General features: G+C 39.8%; 1 protein-coding gene across 2 annotated transcripts in view; it reads left to right on the top strand.

Moving 5' to 3' along the window:
• The window catches only part of LOC105919137 (Fc receptor-like protein 5), a 38,553-nt gene extending 27,514 nt beyond the window's left edge, over positions 1-11,039 (top strand). Inside the window, exons 1-8 of one of the 2 annotated variants that reach the window (XM_036135552.1) lie at positions 573-748; positions 1,230-1,405; positions 3,757-4,131; positions 4,210-4,485; positions 6,148-6,235; positions 7,960-8,014; positions 9,113-9,246; positions 10,642-11,039. In XM_036135552.1, the coding sequence (XP_035991445.1) occupies positions 1,354-1,405; positions 3,757-4,131; positions 4,210-4,485; positions 6,148-6,235; positions 7,960-8,014; positions 9,113-9,246; positions 10,642-10,702 (1,041 nt within the window). In that variant the 5' untranslated portion in view covers positions 573-748; positions 1,230-1,353 and the 3' untranslated portion in view covers positions 10,703-11,039. Of the gene's footprint in view, positions 1-572; positions 749-1,229; positions 1,406-3,756; positions 4,132-4,209; positions 4,486-6,147; positions 6,236-7,959; positions 8,015-9,112; positions 9,247-10,641 lie in introns of those variants that run through there. The other variant, XM_036135553.1, reaches the window with a different exon arrangement.
• Positions 11,040-17,034: the final 5,995 nt, after the last annotated feature.

Raw genomic sequence — 17,034 nt, 5'->3', positions numbered from 1 at the left:
AAATCAAAAGCAGGAAGCCGCTGATCCATCAGCTGGGTTTGAGGTCAGTGTTATCAGAAAAGAACATGTAACTAGTTACTTTCCACCTCTGATCATAGAAGAAAAGAAACCCGTACAGGTAACCAGATTTACTAAGAATCACAATCCAAAGGTGAAGAATTAGGTAATAAAAATGAACAGGGAGAATTAAACAGGTGCACTTACCATAAGACCACATGTCCTTTAACCATTGAATAAAACTTTATGTTGGACTAAAGTTTTTCATTTTGTTTGGATTAATAACCAAACAATAAGTTAAGATGTATGAGAATCAGAGGCTTTTCCTTCATGCTGTGTGTTTTTGGTTTTAGTTTGGACACATTTTAGCTTCTGTTTGATCATTTTCAGCCCAAACCTTGTGGTTAGCTTGTAACCGTTTGATTGTAGCCAGCTGGCTGCTACTCTCCTTGTTTCACCTGATTGGTATTTTCTGCGGCACCAATGCTTCTCCAGCGGCTACGTAATCAAGTCAACCTCCTGCACCTGTTTCCATGCCTTTATACACTGAGGCTGCCAGATTATACACCTGCTGCCAGATTACTGACAGCCAGCAGTGAGTAGATGTACTCCACGGACCCTGCTCAGCGCTGCCCAGAGCCTTCAGTGTCTGCTGCACCAGGACTTATTTTTATTTTGACCATTTTAAAGTGCCACACCGTGTCTGTCTCGAATATCGGATTCTGGAATGACGATCTACTCCGCCATTACAGTAACTGCTGAATATTCAATTCAATTCAATTTTATTTATATAGCGCCAAATCATGAAACATGTCATCTCAAGGCACTTTACAAAATCAAGTTCAATCATATTATACAGATTGGGTCAGATTATACAGATTACAGGCCAGATTTCTGTTTGAGCTTCATATTTTTTGACTCTGGGGCTACTTCAGCTGCTTTCTGCCTGTCCACGGTTCATTTCAGTCATTGTGCTTTAGCTGCCTGTTTTTTCTGCTGTTGATCCAAAAGAAAAAATTTGTACAGTTTAGTTAAAATATTGAAATATTTCAGTGTTAGGATCTCTCGCATGGATGCCAACAAGTTAACAGTAAAGACTGGAATCAGTGCTAATAAGATCTGAACTTATTCACTTCGATGTTTGAGTGTTTCATTTTTATTCTTGAACTGTTTTAGTACCCAGACGTTTTTCCACAAAGCAGCTGATTTAATCTTGAATATTAAAACCCAAGGTGGAGTTACTGGCCAAAAGACAGAGAAGAGGAAGTCAAAGAATGAGAACAGGATGTTTCTCAATCCCTGGTTCAGTTTGTGATGGTGCAGAAAGATCAGCAGCACAGAGGCTGAAAGCTCAGGATGGTACCTCGTGATAAAAAGGTTCTCTGGAGCTTCATGTTCCTTCTGGCAGGTAAGAACCACAGGAGGTTTTTAACTTCATCATGAAGCGACTTTTCAAAACTATTTAAAAGTGAAATTTACTGTTTTAACAGTTTTAAGAGTTATTATCCCCAATCTCTGTTTCATTTTTATAAGCATAGAATAGAATAAAAACATTGTTTATTGTCACACAGTAAGGACATTTAAAGTGAAACTTAAGTTGGAGCACTGGGTGGGTGGGGGGTGGGGGGGGGGGGGGGTGACTGTGCTATTTGCAAGAGGTCCTATTTATTGCTGATTACTCAAAGGTTTGCTGACCGCGGACAGGAGTGTCGCTACAGGATGCAGAACCTAAAACCAGGCATACATCAGATAATTCAAAGGTTTTCACAGACATCTAAAAGGAAAATGTCATATAAAAGACAAATAAATGCATGGCATACATTAACAGACAGAAACGGTAAATATGGTCCTAAAATAAATCAACAGGTTGTCAACGGGCTCAATATGTTTAGATTTTCTCCACTCACACTGACAACTCAAAGCCCTATAAACGAGACACATTCACTAATTCACACTCACAAACTCACAAAGTAGGAACCTGGGGTTAAGTGCCTCACCCAGGGGCCCATCAACATGTAGGAAGAAGCTGGAATTAAACCCACAACTTCAGCTGCAGACAGGGTCAGTGACAATAAATGCATAAATTAAACTTGGGTCTTTTTTTACTCCCTTTGGTAATCTCTGGACCGACTTTTACTTTCTGAACCAGGATTCTGCTTCTACAACCAGAGGCAAGTTTACTAAAAGACTTTATGTGAGGGATAAAATTTACGTGTGACTCCACAGGTTCAGGTTTTCTGGTCTGGGTTTCGGAAGCGATGCCTCAACAGTTATCATACAGTCAGAAAGTTGTGAGTTTGATTCCTGCCTTCCTTTCACCACTTGTCCAGGCGTCCTTTGGTTCTGAACATTGAGATTTCTGCTGATCTGCATGTTGGTGCATGGGTGTGTGCGTGTTTGGACGTGTGGATGCAGGACTTTGAGTTGTCAGCATGGCTGGATGAGCTCCTGGTTCTATTCAATTCAATTTTATTTATATAGCACCAACTAATAATATTTAATCTCGAGGCTCTTTCCAAAGTCAAATTCAATCAGATTATACAGATTGGTCAAAAAATGTCTTATATAAAAGGAACCAGCAGGTTGCATCAAGTCTCTCCAAGCAGCATTCACTCCTCCTGAAAGAGCGTAGAGCCACAGTGGACAGTCGTCTGCATTGTTGATGGCTTTGCAGCAATCCCTCATACTGAGCATGCATGAAGCGACAGTGGAGAGGAAAACTCCCCTTTAACAGGGAGGAGAACCTCCAGCAGAACCAGAACCAGGCTCAGTGTGAACGCTCATCTGCCTCCACCCACTGGGGCTTAGAGAAGACAGAGCAGAGACACAGAAAGCACAGAAGCTCACATTGACCCAGGAGTACTTTCTATGTTAGAGAAGACAGAGCAGAGACACAGAAAGCTCAGAAGCTCACATTGACCCAGGAGTACTTTCTATGTTAGAGAAGACAGAGCAGAGACACAGAAAGCACAGAAGCTCACATTGACCCAGGAGTACTTTCTATGTTAGAGAAGACAGAGCAGAGACACAGAAAGCTCAGAAGCTCACATTGACCCAGGAGTACTTTCTATTTTAGATGGTAATAGAGGATGATCTGCCTCCCCTGATGATGTCACAGCTAACAGAACACCAGACCAGGTGTACCTTCTATGAAGAAAAAAATTACAAAAAGTTAAAAGCTGAAATAATAAGAAAAAATGCAGATTGGAGAGCAGTAGGAGAACTCAGCAGAGTGAGAGAAATAGACCCTGATGTCCTCCAGCAGCCTAAGCCTATAGCAGCATAACTATAGAGATAGCTCAGGGTAACATGAGCCACTCTGACTAGAAGCTTTGTCACAAAGGAAAGTTTTAAGATTAGTCTTAAAAGTAGACGGGGTGTCTGCCTCATGGACCAAACTGGGAGTTGGTTCCACAGGAGAGGAGCCTGATAGCTAAAGGATCTGCCTCCCATTCTACTTTTAGAGACTCTAGGAACCACCAGCAGACCTGCAGTCTGAGAGCGAAGTGCTCTGTTAGGAACATACGGGGTAATCAGAGCTCTGATATATGATGGAGCTTGATTATTAAGGGCTTTATACGTTAGAAGGAGAATTTTAAATTCTATTCTTGATTTAACAGGAAGCCAATGAAGGGAAGCTAAAATTGGATAAATATGATCCCTCTTGTTGGTTTTCATCAGAACTCTTGCTGCAGCATTTTGGATCAGCTGAAGGCTTCGACTTTTCTGTTATCATGTTCAACTCTGTGTTTTTTCCAGGAGCCATGGCCCCAAACATTCAGTACCCGTTTACATCTACCTGTGCAGTGACTGGATCTACTGTCATTCTGCCCTGCTCCTTCACACCTAAAAAATATTTCATTAAGAGTGGAACAAAGATTCCTCTGAAGGTCACCAGAGCTCGCTGGTGTATAAATCATCCGGTCTGTCAGACAACAACGCCGTCTTTGTATGACAGCGATTCAAGAAACAATGATCCTCGATACCGGTACCTAGGAGACCTGGAGGGAAACTGCACCCTGATGATACGAGGCGTTGGGATGCAGGATAACGCAACCTTTCGCTTCAGGATGGAAGCTAATAATACTGCCGGACACTTCACAAACCCAATGGGAGTCAGCATCACAGTTGTTGGTAAGATAAAAACATCACATTCAGACCCAGATGATAATTAGTAATATTAATGAAAACTAATGAGAAGTTTTTATTTAGAGGCGATCAAAATGAAGATCAACAGCTCCGATCAGAACAACAAGTTCAGCAGCGGTCAAGCAATCTCCCTGCAATGCACCACTTCACGCTGTACTTTCAATCACCTGGAGGTCACCTGGCACAAAGACGGCCACACCCTCTCAGAAAATGGCTCCACCCTCCATCTCAGCACCCTGACAGCAAAGGATTCTGGGAACTACACCTGTGCTCTAACAAGTAACATTGTGATGACCCAGTCAGAGCCATTCAGCCTGCAGGTGGAAGCAGAGGAGGAAGGTTGGTCCTGCTTCTAACTGGAGACATTTTCATTAGATAAAAAACAAAGATGATATCCCCACAACAACAATTCCTCCAACACATACAGTCGCATCTAAAAAATCTGAAATGTTCAATATATTTTCTCCTACAGAAAGTGAAGTTTATCTATTACATAACCTCGTTACACTTAAAGGGAAATATTTCAAGCCTTTATTTCAGTCATATTAATCATTATGACTGAAAATTAAATAATTCCTATTCTTAGAAAGTTGTGTGGAAGGAAAAGTGTGGTATAAAGGCACACCAGAGCAGCGTCCCTCAAACTGGGGTCAACGAACCACAGGTTGGGGGTCAGTGAAACGCATGTTGTCGGGCCTGAGGAGGCCCTGCTGAAGATGCGTCAGGGTTGATCACCAACTAACACAATGGACAAATATTTAACACTGTCCACTTTATGTAAAGTAAAAGTAAAAGTTTGTAAAGTAAAAGCTAAATCAGCTAAAATTAGCAGAGACAACAGTTACATCGAGTTTGGCTTTATCGAGAATGAGGATCTAATCTCCACCAAATCTCTAATATTAGGTGTATTTACATGTATATGTAAAAACATACATAATTTCTAATGTATTTAACAGGCTGTTTAAAAATACTATCAGCATGAGGAATCTAAAGGGGTCCTTGGAAAAATGTTAGCACTACTGAGGTGTCCCTGGCCATGAAAAGTTTGAGAACCCCTGCCCTAGAGGAAGGGAGAACCGCAGCCTGGACCGGATAGTCCAACAGAATCCATTCAGGAGTTTTTAGGATTTTCAACCCAGGTGGACCGAGCCTGGATCAGCGCATCAAGAACCACTAAGCATAGGCGGATCCATGGGCCACAAGCGTCTTACCTGGGCCCAGAAGAACAAGAACCGGACTGTTGCTCAGTGGTCTTTTCATGAAAGTAACGTTTTTCATTTAATTTAGAAATCAAGGTCCCAGAGTCCCAGAGGAGGAAGAGTGGAAAGATCCAGAATCTGCACCACTTGAAGTCTGAAGTTTCCCCAGTCAGGGCAGGTTTGGGGTGCCATGTCATCTGCTGGTTCTGGCCCACTGGGTCATCTACCAGAATATTTTAGAGCAACTCATGCCTTCTTCTGCTGGTGAGCTTCAACTGATTTAATTTTCCAGCAGGACTTGATACCGATCATCTCTGCCAAAGTACCAAAATCTGCTTCAGTGGCCACGGTGGTACCCGGTCCTTTTGAACTACCACATCGATGCAGTAGTTCATGCAAAAGGAGCCCAGACAGTTCTGCTTAAAATGTTATTTTTATTGATCTCATGCAATAATCAGAGACACCCAAGGTTAGGTTTTTATTCTCTGCAGTCAGAACCATCAGAATTACATGAAACAAGGTTTCAATATTTCACTCTCTGGTCAATAAATCTGTAAATCACATGAAATGTACAAAGAGGGACGGAAAATATTGAACATTTTCATAACATTTTCCATTTTTGAGCTCTGCTTGTATTTAAGCGTCACACAGAGGCTTCAAAACCTTTTGGTCTCTGAAGTTTTCAGAATCTGTGAGCAAAATGCGTCCAGCTGTGACCCGTCTGATTAAAAGTTACGTAAAGGATAAAACTAGCAGACGGTCTGAATGCTTTGTTCTGATAAAAACTTATCTGTCTCTCCAGCCTCTAACCTGCCCCTGATTGCTGGTGTGGTGTTTGGAGTCCTGCTGGTGGTCACCACCCTCATACTCTTCATCTTCATCATTAAAAGGTACCTGTCCATCCTAACCACAAAGATCTGGTTCTTTCCATTTTAGAGCTAGGGTTGTCTCTTTTTAAATAACTGTGCAAAATCTCGTGAAAAAAATCCCCCAAATCCACTCTGGTCTTATTTCTTTCTACTGAGTCCTTTGTCTATGGCAAAGTACATTTATTGAGATTTAAAAAAAAAAAAAACAGAAACAAGGCAACAAACCCTGAAAAATAGGAAATAACACAAGGAGGAAAACAGACAAAAACTAATTAATATTGGGGTGACCAGGCAAAAACATACTTATAGTCACACAAAGCAAAATAAAAGAGAAAGAGAACCAAAAAAGTCCATGGTGGTTATCCAAAAGAAATTCAAGAAGAAAATAAATCTTATTCAAAGTCAAAATGCATAGTTGGTTGTTTTACATGGAAGATAAATGGACGCTATGTCAAATCAAGCTGAGACACTGATTCATTTAGTTTGTATCTCACTCTGTCAGTTTAAAAAAACAACACATCACATATCAGTCTTCCAAAAGAAGGGGGCGGTCATTTTTCCAATTTAAAAAAAATAAGCAGACGTGCCAGAAGGGAGGAGTAGGCCAAGTTCAAATGCGGCTTACTGAGGGAAATATTGTTTACTGATAAACCAAAGAGTCCAGTGAAAGGGCAATGGTGAATGGTAGCTCCAGAAACTTCGGAATAAACTTCAAAAATTGAAGACCAGAATGCCGTTAGGCTAAAGTCATTCCTCTTCTTCTCATAAACATGAATGGTAAATGGACTGAACTTGCATATAGAACTTTACCATTCATACTGACCACTCAAAGCACTGTACACTAGAGCCACATTCATCCAATCACACACACATTCATACACCAATACACAGCTCAGTAGAAAACTTGGGGTTAAGTGCCTTGCCCAGGGGCACATCAACATGTGACAAGGGGAAGCTGGAATCCAACCCACAACCTTCCGATTGCAAGACAACTAATCAAGCCATCAAGCCACAGTCGCCCTCATGTATGTGGTGTGCTTTCTGTGACTCTCACCCATGTTCAAAGTCTACGGTGAGAGCATTGGAGCTACAATGAACGGCTAACCGCTAAGATAGCCGCTAAGCTAGCCAGCTAGCAGTGCACATGTGCAGCCAGCAAGCGGAAACTAACAAGGAATGAGCACGCACACTGGCGTTACGTGAGCGCGTCAGAATGATGGCATCTGGGACAATCAGTAGATAAAGTGATTCCCCTGGAACATGAGGGACAGAGGAGGGTGAGAGCAGAACCAAAACTCTGACCAATCTGTAAAAAAGAGAGTTTTTACAGGCCTGCAGCTTTCACAGAGAACGATTTATTTAACCTCCCTTTGTGAAAACATAATGTATTTATTACTTTCAGGATGGAAGGCCAATTTTACCCAGTTTCTGAACAGGATCACCGACTACAGCTTCAACCTGAAATCATCTAATTTTCCTCAAAGCTCAACATCTCCCCTGTTGCCTGAACCATCCTAAGAAAAACAGGAAACAATAATAGTTTGACATAAATTGATTTAAAGCAAGAGTTTGTTAAACCTTCATATTGCTGCTCCAGCCACCAAAACCCGCCTCAAATCATGTCATTGGGGTGGATCTACATTTATTTTACTGCATTACACAGAAAATCAAATATGGATGATTATTTTTATTTTAATGCATTATTTCTATCTTTAAAACGCTTTTTTTTTTTTTATTTGTTGCAGGAAGCGAACATCACCAGAGAGTCTGAATACTGCGGGAGGAGAACCAGGGAAGAAGGTGACTCTCAGTCTTTTGTTTATGTAGTCCCCTCGTTTTACGTCTCTGTTCCTTTATGGAACTTATATGTTTTTCTGTTCTAGAAAATAGTTGTTTTTGATTGTTGCGGATGCACAGGTGCAAGTAATAAGTAACCTTGAGCAAAATGTTATTCAAATAATCTACAGGAATGTTCAGAAGGTTCAGATTTGATTTCATTCTTCAACATTTCTTTATTTCTAATGCATGAGACAAACTGAGCTGAAATCCACACTTCAGAGCTCATTCTGATAAAAACTGACATTACAAGAGATTATTAAAAGTTTATCAGATGTCCTGCAGGCAGAAGAATCCGACACTGATAAACCTGTTTCGTCTTTGATTAAATAAAAGGAGCACAGCAGGTAAACTATTGGTCAACATTACAGCAGAGGAAACGGCTTTTGACGCCAGACAATGGCTTATTTATTACAGTTTTCTGTGGAGTTGGTTTGTACTTTAAGGCTTTTTGCAAACAGATTTACCAAAACATTATTTTTTATCTCTTATATTCGCTTGTTTGAATCTTTCAGCTTTTTTTAGTCCTGTAAAGTGCTCTGAAAGTTTTGTTAGGAAAGTGCTGCGTTTAAGACAGATGTCAAGAAACGTTCTGATTTCTGTCACTGTTGGTTCTCCAAAAACATCCCAGATCCAGATTCTGCAGGATGCATTTCAGTTTGCTTTATTTATATATTGCACCAAGTCTCAATTGCTGTCATTTCAAGAGAAATAAATCCACGTTATCTCATTCATGGAAACCCAGCTGAAGAACGAATCCCTTTTAACAGGAAGAAAGCTCCTGCAGAACCAGAAGCTGGCTCAGTGTGAGGAAACATCTCCTTTAACTGACTGGAGGCTTGATGATAAAACACAAGGGAAAGAGTTTGTTTTGCAAAAATTAAGTAATAAGACAATAGTGAATGTTAATAAACAATAAAAGCAGCAATCAGAATGATAAAGTTAGAAATATAATTATTCAGAACCATTGATGGTTCGGATTCAGGTGACTGGATGCGACCCGGAGCGGCTGGAGCAACCTGTTCCTCAGATTTACCATCTTCTCCTCTCTTTGCTCACCAGAATGCTGATCACATCCCCAGCAGCGTCCTGCCGCCTCCACGGGAGGAGGCAGGATATCGGAGGCAGGAAACCGGCCAAGAGGCGGAGGAGGTCAGCTACGCCTCAGTCCAGTTCAAACAGAACCAGCAGAACAGGTAAGACATGCAGATGTCTCAGCTCCTCGTCTGCCTGTTTCCTCGTTTCTCTAAAGACGTGAGAGCCCAGAGGATTCAATAAGATGTAAAAAAAATAAAAATAAAAAAAGCTCAAACACAACCTTGAGAACAGCTGATCTTCACAAGGTTGAACAACCAGGCTGAAAGGTTTTCTGACGTTTCTCCTGGATATAGCTAAAGGTTTCTGGCACAACTTCCAAGGTGCATGAAGTGGGTCAACAAACCGGTAGATTAAATTCAATTTGATTTTATTTATATAGCGCCAAATCATGAAACATGTCATCTCAAGGCACTTTACAAAGTCAAATTCAATCATATTATACAGATTGGGTCAGATTATACAGATTGGTCAAAATGTCCTATATAAGGAAACCAGTTGATTGCATCAAAGTCCCGACAAGCAGCATTCACTCCTGGAGAACCGTAGAGCCACAGGGAGAGTCGTCTGCATTGTACATGGCTTTGCTGCAATCCCTCACACTGAGCAAGCATGAAGCGACAGTGGAGAGGAAAACTCCCCATTAACGGGAAGGAAAAACCTCCGGCAGAACCGGGCTCAGTATGAACGGTCATCTGCCTCGACCGACTGGGGTTACAGAAGACAGAGCAGAGACACAACAAGAGAGACAAACAAGCACAGAAGCACACATCGATCTAGTAATCTGTTCTACATTAGATGGTAGTAGCGGGTGAGCCGTCTTCTCTGGATGATGTCACAGTTAACAGAACGCCAGACCAGGTGTACCTACTATGAAGAGAAAAGAGAGAGAGCAAAAAGTTAAAGCAAAAATGATAACACGTAATGCATAATTGAAGAACAGTAGAACTATATAGAGTGAGAAAATTAGATCCTGATGTCCTCCAGCAGCCTAAGCCTATAGCAGTAAAACTATAAAGGTAGCTCAGGGTAACATGAGCCACTCTGACTAGAAGCTTTGTTAAAAGGAAAGTTTTAAGATTAGTCTTAAAAGTAGACGGGGTGTCTGCCTCACGGACCAAAACTGGGAGTTGGTTCCACAGGAGAGGAGCCTGATAGCTAAAGGATCTGCCTCCCATTCTACTTTTAGAGACTCTAGGAACCACCAGCAGACCTGCAGTCTGAGAGCGAAGTGCTCTGTTAGGAACATACGGGGTAATCAGAGCTCTGATATATGATGGAGCTTCTGTTAATAAAGTCTGCTCCTTATCCTTCAAGTGTTGCTGAAGTTTTCATCTACCAGTTCTTCTGGACATTTCAGATTTCATCTGGACTCCCGGATCCTGCTGTCCCTGCAACTTTGAGCTCCACTGTTTCTGTCAGTTATGTAAACTGAAGTGAGCTGAGACATTGCTCAAGCAATAGCTTCTTCTTTTTGTTTGTTCTGTGCATTTTAGAAGAAAAGCAGAAGAAGAACCTGATCTGACCATCTACTCTTCAGTAACCACCAGAGGCTGAGGTCAGACCCCACATCCACCCACCAGGACCAACGCTGTGACCACAACAGGATCCGAGCTCTGTCAATATTTTATCATGATTGTTGCTTTGATAACTTTGCTTTCGCCGCACACAAACAAAAGTCTCACCTCAAAGCGAAAGAAGAAGGATGCTTCCGGATGAGGTCTGCTGCAGATTGGACCCACAGCCCTCAGCTTCTCTTTATCATGTTTCATTACTGGTGCAGCTAGAACAGGCGTCTGCAACCTGTGGCTCCAGAGCCGCATGTGGCTCTTTACACCTTCAGCTTTGGCTTTTAAAAACTTGGTCAATGTTTATAAATGTAAAAGTAATTTATAATTGCTAGCTTTAGGATGCATTTAGTTCTGCAATATATGCATAACTTTTCCAGAAAAAAACTAATGGTGTATAGAATATTTTACTATAGATAAATGAAGTATCTTTTTGTCAATAGGTTGCAAACGACTTGCTTTTTCATAATTTTGATGGCATTTGCTATAAAAATCAAATGTTCAATAGAAGAAAATGCATTAAACCTAAACATAAAAATACTGTTGGTCAAATAATAAACACTGATCTTTAATTTAAAAAAAAATTAAACAAGTTTCTATATTATACTATAAAAAAACAAGCTCTTATTTCAGATAGATGTGTAACTTTTGTGGCTCTAACCAAATTGTGTGGCTCTGCGGGTTGTAAAGGTTGCTGAGTAGCGGCATCTCTCTACGGCGCTGAGTCTGATGTTTTAGACGTACAGCGTGAGCAGCCAGGTCGCATCAGAGCGTCGGGCCGTACAGTAAGAACAGAGATGGAGAGCTGCGAGCTTTTAACCCTGAGGTTTTATCGTACAGTTTGAGCTGTAGCTGGGTACAATGATTGAAAATATCGTACAGTTTACGCCCGGTTTAAGAAGGAATTTGGAGGTTTTTGGGTCCTCAAGCAGAGAAGAAATCGGGTTGAAAAGGATTTGATTTGCACACTTCTTGCAGCAAGGCAACAGTGCTGCCAACAGCACCACCAGCTCCTTAATAATCATATAACAAAAAAGTTTATTTTCAACAATATTGTGTTTTAGATAACAGGACATTTTAATATACAAATATACCATTGGAAAACCAAAATGTTTACAGCATAATGAGAAAAGTTGACTATTTCATTGCTGTTGTGCTGTTGCTGTTATTTTTTAATGGTTTGAGTTATTGGATTTCTTTATGTTGCTGTTTTTTTTAATATATTTTCTAGTTGCTGCCATTTTTAAGGATTTTGTTCTTAGTTCATTATTTGTACATTTAGTGTTATTCCATTTAGATTCCTCCCATCTTTCCCTTCAGCTTCTGTTCATTAAGCTCCTCCCCTCAGCTCACCTGTCTTCATTGGTCTCAGCTCGTCCTCCTCATAATTACTCTCACCTGTTTCTGCTGCACTTTTCTCCACACCCCTGTCTGTGTTTAAACTCCCTGGTTTTCATCACTCCTGGCTGGTTTCTTACGTTTCTGCTCACAGTTTCTTCATTCTCCTCTCCAGGCCCGAGTTCCTGGGTTGATCTCCTGCCTGATCTCCTTGTGTGACAATATTTTATAAGTTTTCTTTTTTATTATTAAACTTTTTTGCCTATACCACACTGTGGGCTGGTTGTTCTCTAATGTTCTCTAAACCAGAACAGATGCAGTCAGACTGAGTTAAATCCCACACAGCTGGACTCAGATCAGTGGACTCTTAAATCCAACTATTTTTTTCAAGGATGGAGTAAAGGCAGATCACAGAGGTGTGACACTTTTAATTTGTGAAATAAAATGAAAGCAATTATTTTAAGATCAGTTTACTGTCACGCTCTTCTTTGTGTTGGTCTGACACATGAAATCCTGACAGAGGTTTTGTTTGTAAAGAGACAAAATGTAATTCAACACTCCTGAAGGCACCGGATCAAATCCCTCACATTATTTTTGTTTTTCTTTTATAAATAAAACTTTACAGTTATTAAGGATTTTTCAATTTACAACCAAGAAATAAAGCTGAAAAAAAAGGGGACTCTGAACAGTTGTGGCGATCCTTAAAATAAAAAAAAGGTGCTTTTTATCCATGTTGGGTTTTGGATGTTGATTTTTCCTACTTTTGTTTCTCGTCTTTGTCAAAATCTCCAAAGTTTAATTTACAGTCTGTGTCCATTCCTCACTTGTAGGAGGAACATTCTCTGGTGAAGACATTTTTTGATCAGCCAATAGACAAATTTTAATCAAGTAACTTTTAGATGCAGAATTAAGTGGAGCTTTTCTGGTAACTCTGAGTGCGATAGAATAAAGCATGAAAGAGCAGGTTGTTGGAGTTTGAGTCCTTTGAATATTCAGCCAATTATCACCGAAAAGTGTGATTACAGTTCCTTTCCTTTAGAGTGGAAAATATAAATGTATTCTCTCCAGGTGCTGCATAGATACCTTTATATTCGGTTCAGGTCATATTTTTAAAAATGTCAACAATGACATCACAGTATTTGCTACGGAGCTGATGAACAAGCTAAAGGATGCCATTCGGCTGTTGGGTATATTAGTCCACACAGTTCATTACATCGTCCCCCAGAAGACTGCAATAATGGCTAAACGGATTTTGAGTGGTGGGAAACACATCGTTAAAGGCAATTTTTTAACTTCTAAATTTCACTTTGCTTTATTTGCCTTCGTTTCGGTCGTGTCGCTCTAAATGCGACCTTCTCATCATGGACTGTTTATCCGCTTCTGAACGTGCCTTTAAATCGGGATAACGTGTAAATCATTTCCGGTTAGTTTGAACGCACCTTTATGTGAATCACTGCTCGCATGATGTTATTTTCACCACCAGTAGAGGGCGCATATTCTTTCAATGCACCTGTAACTCCGAGGTGAATGGTCCAGAGTTAATTAAGAAATTAAAGAGTATATTATTTAAAAAATGTATATCTAGGATAGAAACATCTACATTTTTGTAATTTATTGTATCATTAATCATGTTTTCTTCTCTGAAAATTTAGATGTAGACAAAAAAGTTTTTAAAGAAAGTTATTTTTCGTTTTTTTTCTGTTTTCTTTGAGAAGAAAATGTTTGCTGAAATGTAAAATGTTGTAAAACATTTCAGGTTCCTAATTTGCGGCTTGGTCCTTCCCTTTTTAGCAGCTTAGTGAAATTCTGTGATGTAAAAATAGGGTTTGTGAAACTGAGTCTTGTGTTTTACCACAGTTTCACAACTTACTGAGACACAAGGAGAAGGAAGTCAGCTACTTTTATACTGATTTATGAAATGGAGAAGACGCTCTGATCTATGGATATTACACTGTTGACTATCTCTTTTACCAACCACAAAACATCATGGTTTGTTTGCTCTTTTCGAACACTGTTAATATTTATTTTATTTAATTTAAGGTTGAAAATATGTTAAAAGGATAATTTGTCTTCTATCAGGTGTAAAAAGGAACCATCATCACTACTCTGGTTCCTGGAGAAGGTTCCAGCAGTTCTCCTCAGCCTTTCCATGCAGGAGAATACCGCTTCGGATCACTAAAACAAAAATAACACAAACCAGCTAAATTAAATCCAACAGCCTATATTTATATCTTAGAATAATCACCCATCTAAAGCAACCTCAGAGTGAAGAACTGTCTACCAACAAGTCACCAAGACTGGCTCTACTAAATTGAAGGTCGTTATCAGCTAAAAGACTTCTGGTTCATGACTTCATCACTGAACAGAATATGGATCTAATGTTTCTAACTGAAACATGGTTAATTACATTAACAAATTACCTGAACTAACTTTATTCACCCCAGTGGAAAGACTCATAAACCCTCCTGTTATTGTTCCACCGGAGCTCCTCTCTACAGGGCCTGCAACAGATTTACCAACTTCTTTGCAGAGAAAATTAAAAAAATTTGAGGGTTAATCTGCACATCCACACCAAGTCCAGTACAAATGTTATGATCAAACATAAATGCAGAGAAAATAACTACATTTCAACAACTCACCTGTAAAAGCCTAGAATAAATTATAAATCACTTTATCTCCTCCTCCTGCTGTCTTGATATCCAACTTACAACCTTCCTTAAAAAAGTCCAGCCTGTCATTGCATCTGACCTGATCCACATACTAAATTCATCTCATCAGGTGTTTTCTCCAGGCTTAAAACCAGCAGTTATTAATACCACTGATTAAAAAGAGCAATCTGGACATCTGCAGAATTACAGACCAATCTCCAAGCTGCCATTTATCAGTAAAGTTATTGAAAAAGTTGTTTATTGCTTTGATGTGCTGGTGAAGGTTCTCAGTCATCCAGGTCATGGTCATTCAAAAAAAAGTAAAAAACAAAGCAACTGGACTGTTTTTCCGTAGTTGAAGACGTTGAAAAAGAAGCGAAAGGTCTTCAACTACGGAAAACAAGTCCAGTTGCTTTGTTTTTTACTTTTTTTGGAATTGTTGCTTTGATGCTTTTTAGTCCAGTTTCTGTGCTCACCACATTACTGAGTCCGCCCTCGTCAAAGTGTTCGATGACGTCCACATAAACACAGACTGTGGAAGAACCTCAGGGCTGGTTCTGTTGGACCTCAGCATTTGACACTGTTGACCATGATATATTATTAACCTACTGGAGAGCTGGGTCAGACTCTGGTACAGCACTCAGTTGGTTCAAATCCTCCCTAAAGAACAGAGACTTCTTTGTGTCAGCAGGTAACTTATCATCAGAGCGGACAAAAATCACATGTGGGGTTCCCCAAGGTTTAATCCTGGGATCCCTTCTGTTCTATATCCATATGCTCCCACTAGCTGAGGTTATAACAAGAAACAAGATTAGTAACTATAACTATGCAGATGATACTCAGCTCTACATCACCATGTCACCAGATGACCCTGAACCATCATGCACTGAACGGATGCTTAGAACAAATCAATGCATGGAGGAGCCAAAACTTTCTCCAGCTGAACAGAAACAAAAGTTATTATCTTTGGACCTAAAGAAGAACGAACTTGAGTCAGCAGCAGCTTCAGTTCTTACAGCTAGAAACTAGAGATCAGGCCTGAAATCTGGGAGTAGTGATGGCAGCGCCATGTGGGCACCGTGTAAGGCGGTTCCTTGGCAGCAAGGCCTCAGTTAATCGTCTCCCCTGAAATGTTTGTTTGTTTATGTTATGGCGATTGTACTGAAACAACAATTTCCCTCTGGCATTATTAAATTATGTCTGATTCTGATTCTGAACTTCCATCTAAAGACAATTAAAAAGTGGACCTTCTACCACCTGGAGAACATTTCCAGGATTAAAGGACTAATGTCTCAGCATGATCTGGAAAAACTAATCCATGCGTTTATTTTTAGTAGAACTGATAAGGCTCCAGCCTGCTCTGCAGAACCAGAACCAGAACCAGAACCAGACATGGAGAAGCAGCATTTAGTTCCTATGCTCCACTGATCTGGAACAAACTCTCAGAAAACTGTAAATCAGCAGAAACTCTGAGTTCCTTTATTGTTTCTTGATGTTTTCACCTGATATAATTTAATGTTTGTTACTGGTCTCACAACCAGTTTCTGTTTTCATGCGTTTATTTGCCTTGCTCCAGATAAACCTGAGTGAGAAAAGAAACTGAAACCAGAAGCATGTTACGTTTACTGAGAACCATTATGAAAAAGACTCAAATCTGCAGATTTTATTCAATGTGTAAACTAGAGGAGGAGGAAGTAGTCGTCTGAGTCATCGCTCATTTATCAAATAGGGAACTGATTAAAATAGAGGGGGGAGGGAAACTATATGAGGATCTAAAGAGCTTTACATTTGGTCTGCAGGCTAAACTTATTAGAGTTTTATCTGGCTGCACACCGACTGCTTATTCTGACATTTCCTTTCAGTTGATCTATTGTTTATGAGTTTAGTTTTTATTACGTTCTGTTTCTGCTTTAAAACATCAATGCTTTTTTAACCTTTTCAGTAGATTTCCTGAGGTTAACATTTGTTTTGCAAACCGATTTCTGAGACAAAAATGTTTCTGCCCAAACATTTAAACCACATCTTTCCCATAAATCTTACAACACTCACCAATGAGCCTATTAAGTTAAATGTTTGCAGGTATAGTTTGAGTTGTTTCAATATGTAAACATTGGCAAATGCAAAAACACACAATTAACTGGTTTGAGTTCTTGTTTTTACTGTTTATTGACCAGTTTATTGACCATGACTTTGACAACATATTCCTGACTTTTTACTAAAAGTCTATTTGATTGGGTCTGAATTATATTTCTTTCATCCTATTTTGTTCCGTTTGATTAAAATTTCCTCATTTAATTGTTTTGACATCATTTAATTATATTATTTTAATCTCCTC

Source organism: Fundulus heteroclitus, chromosome 3 (assembly GCF_011125445.2).
Source record: "Fundulus heteroclitus isolate FHET01 chromosome 3, MU-UCD_Fhet_4.1, whole genome shotgun sequence".
NCBI lineage: Eukaryota > Metazoa > Chordata > Actinopteri > Cyprinodontiformes > Fundulidae > Fundulus > Fundulus heteroclitus.
Note: the sequence above shows the minus strand (reverse complement) of the source record. Positions and strands in the feature narration are given on the sequence as shown.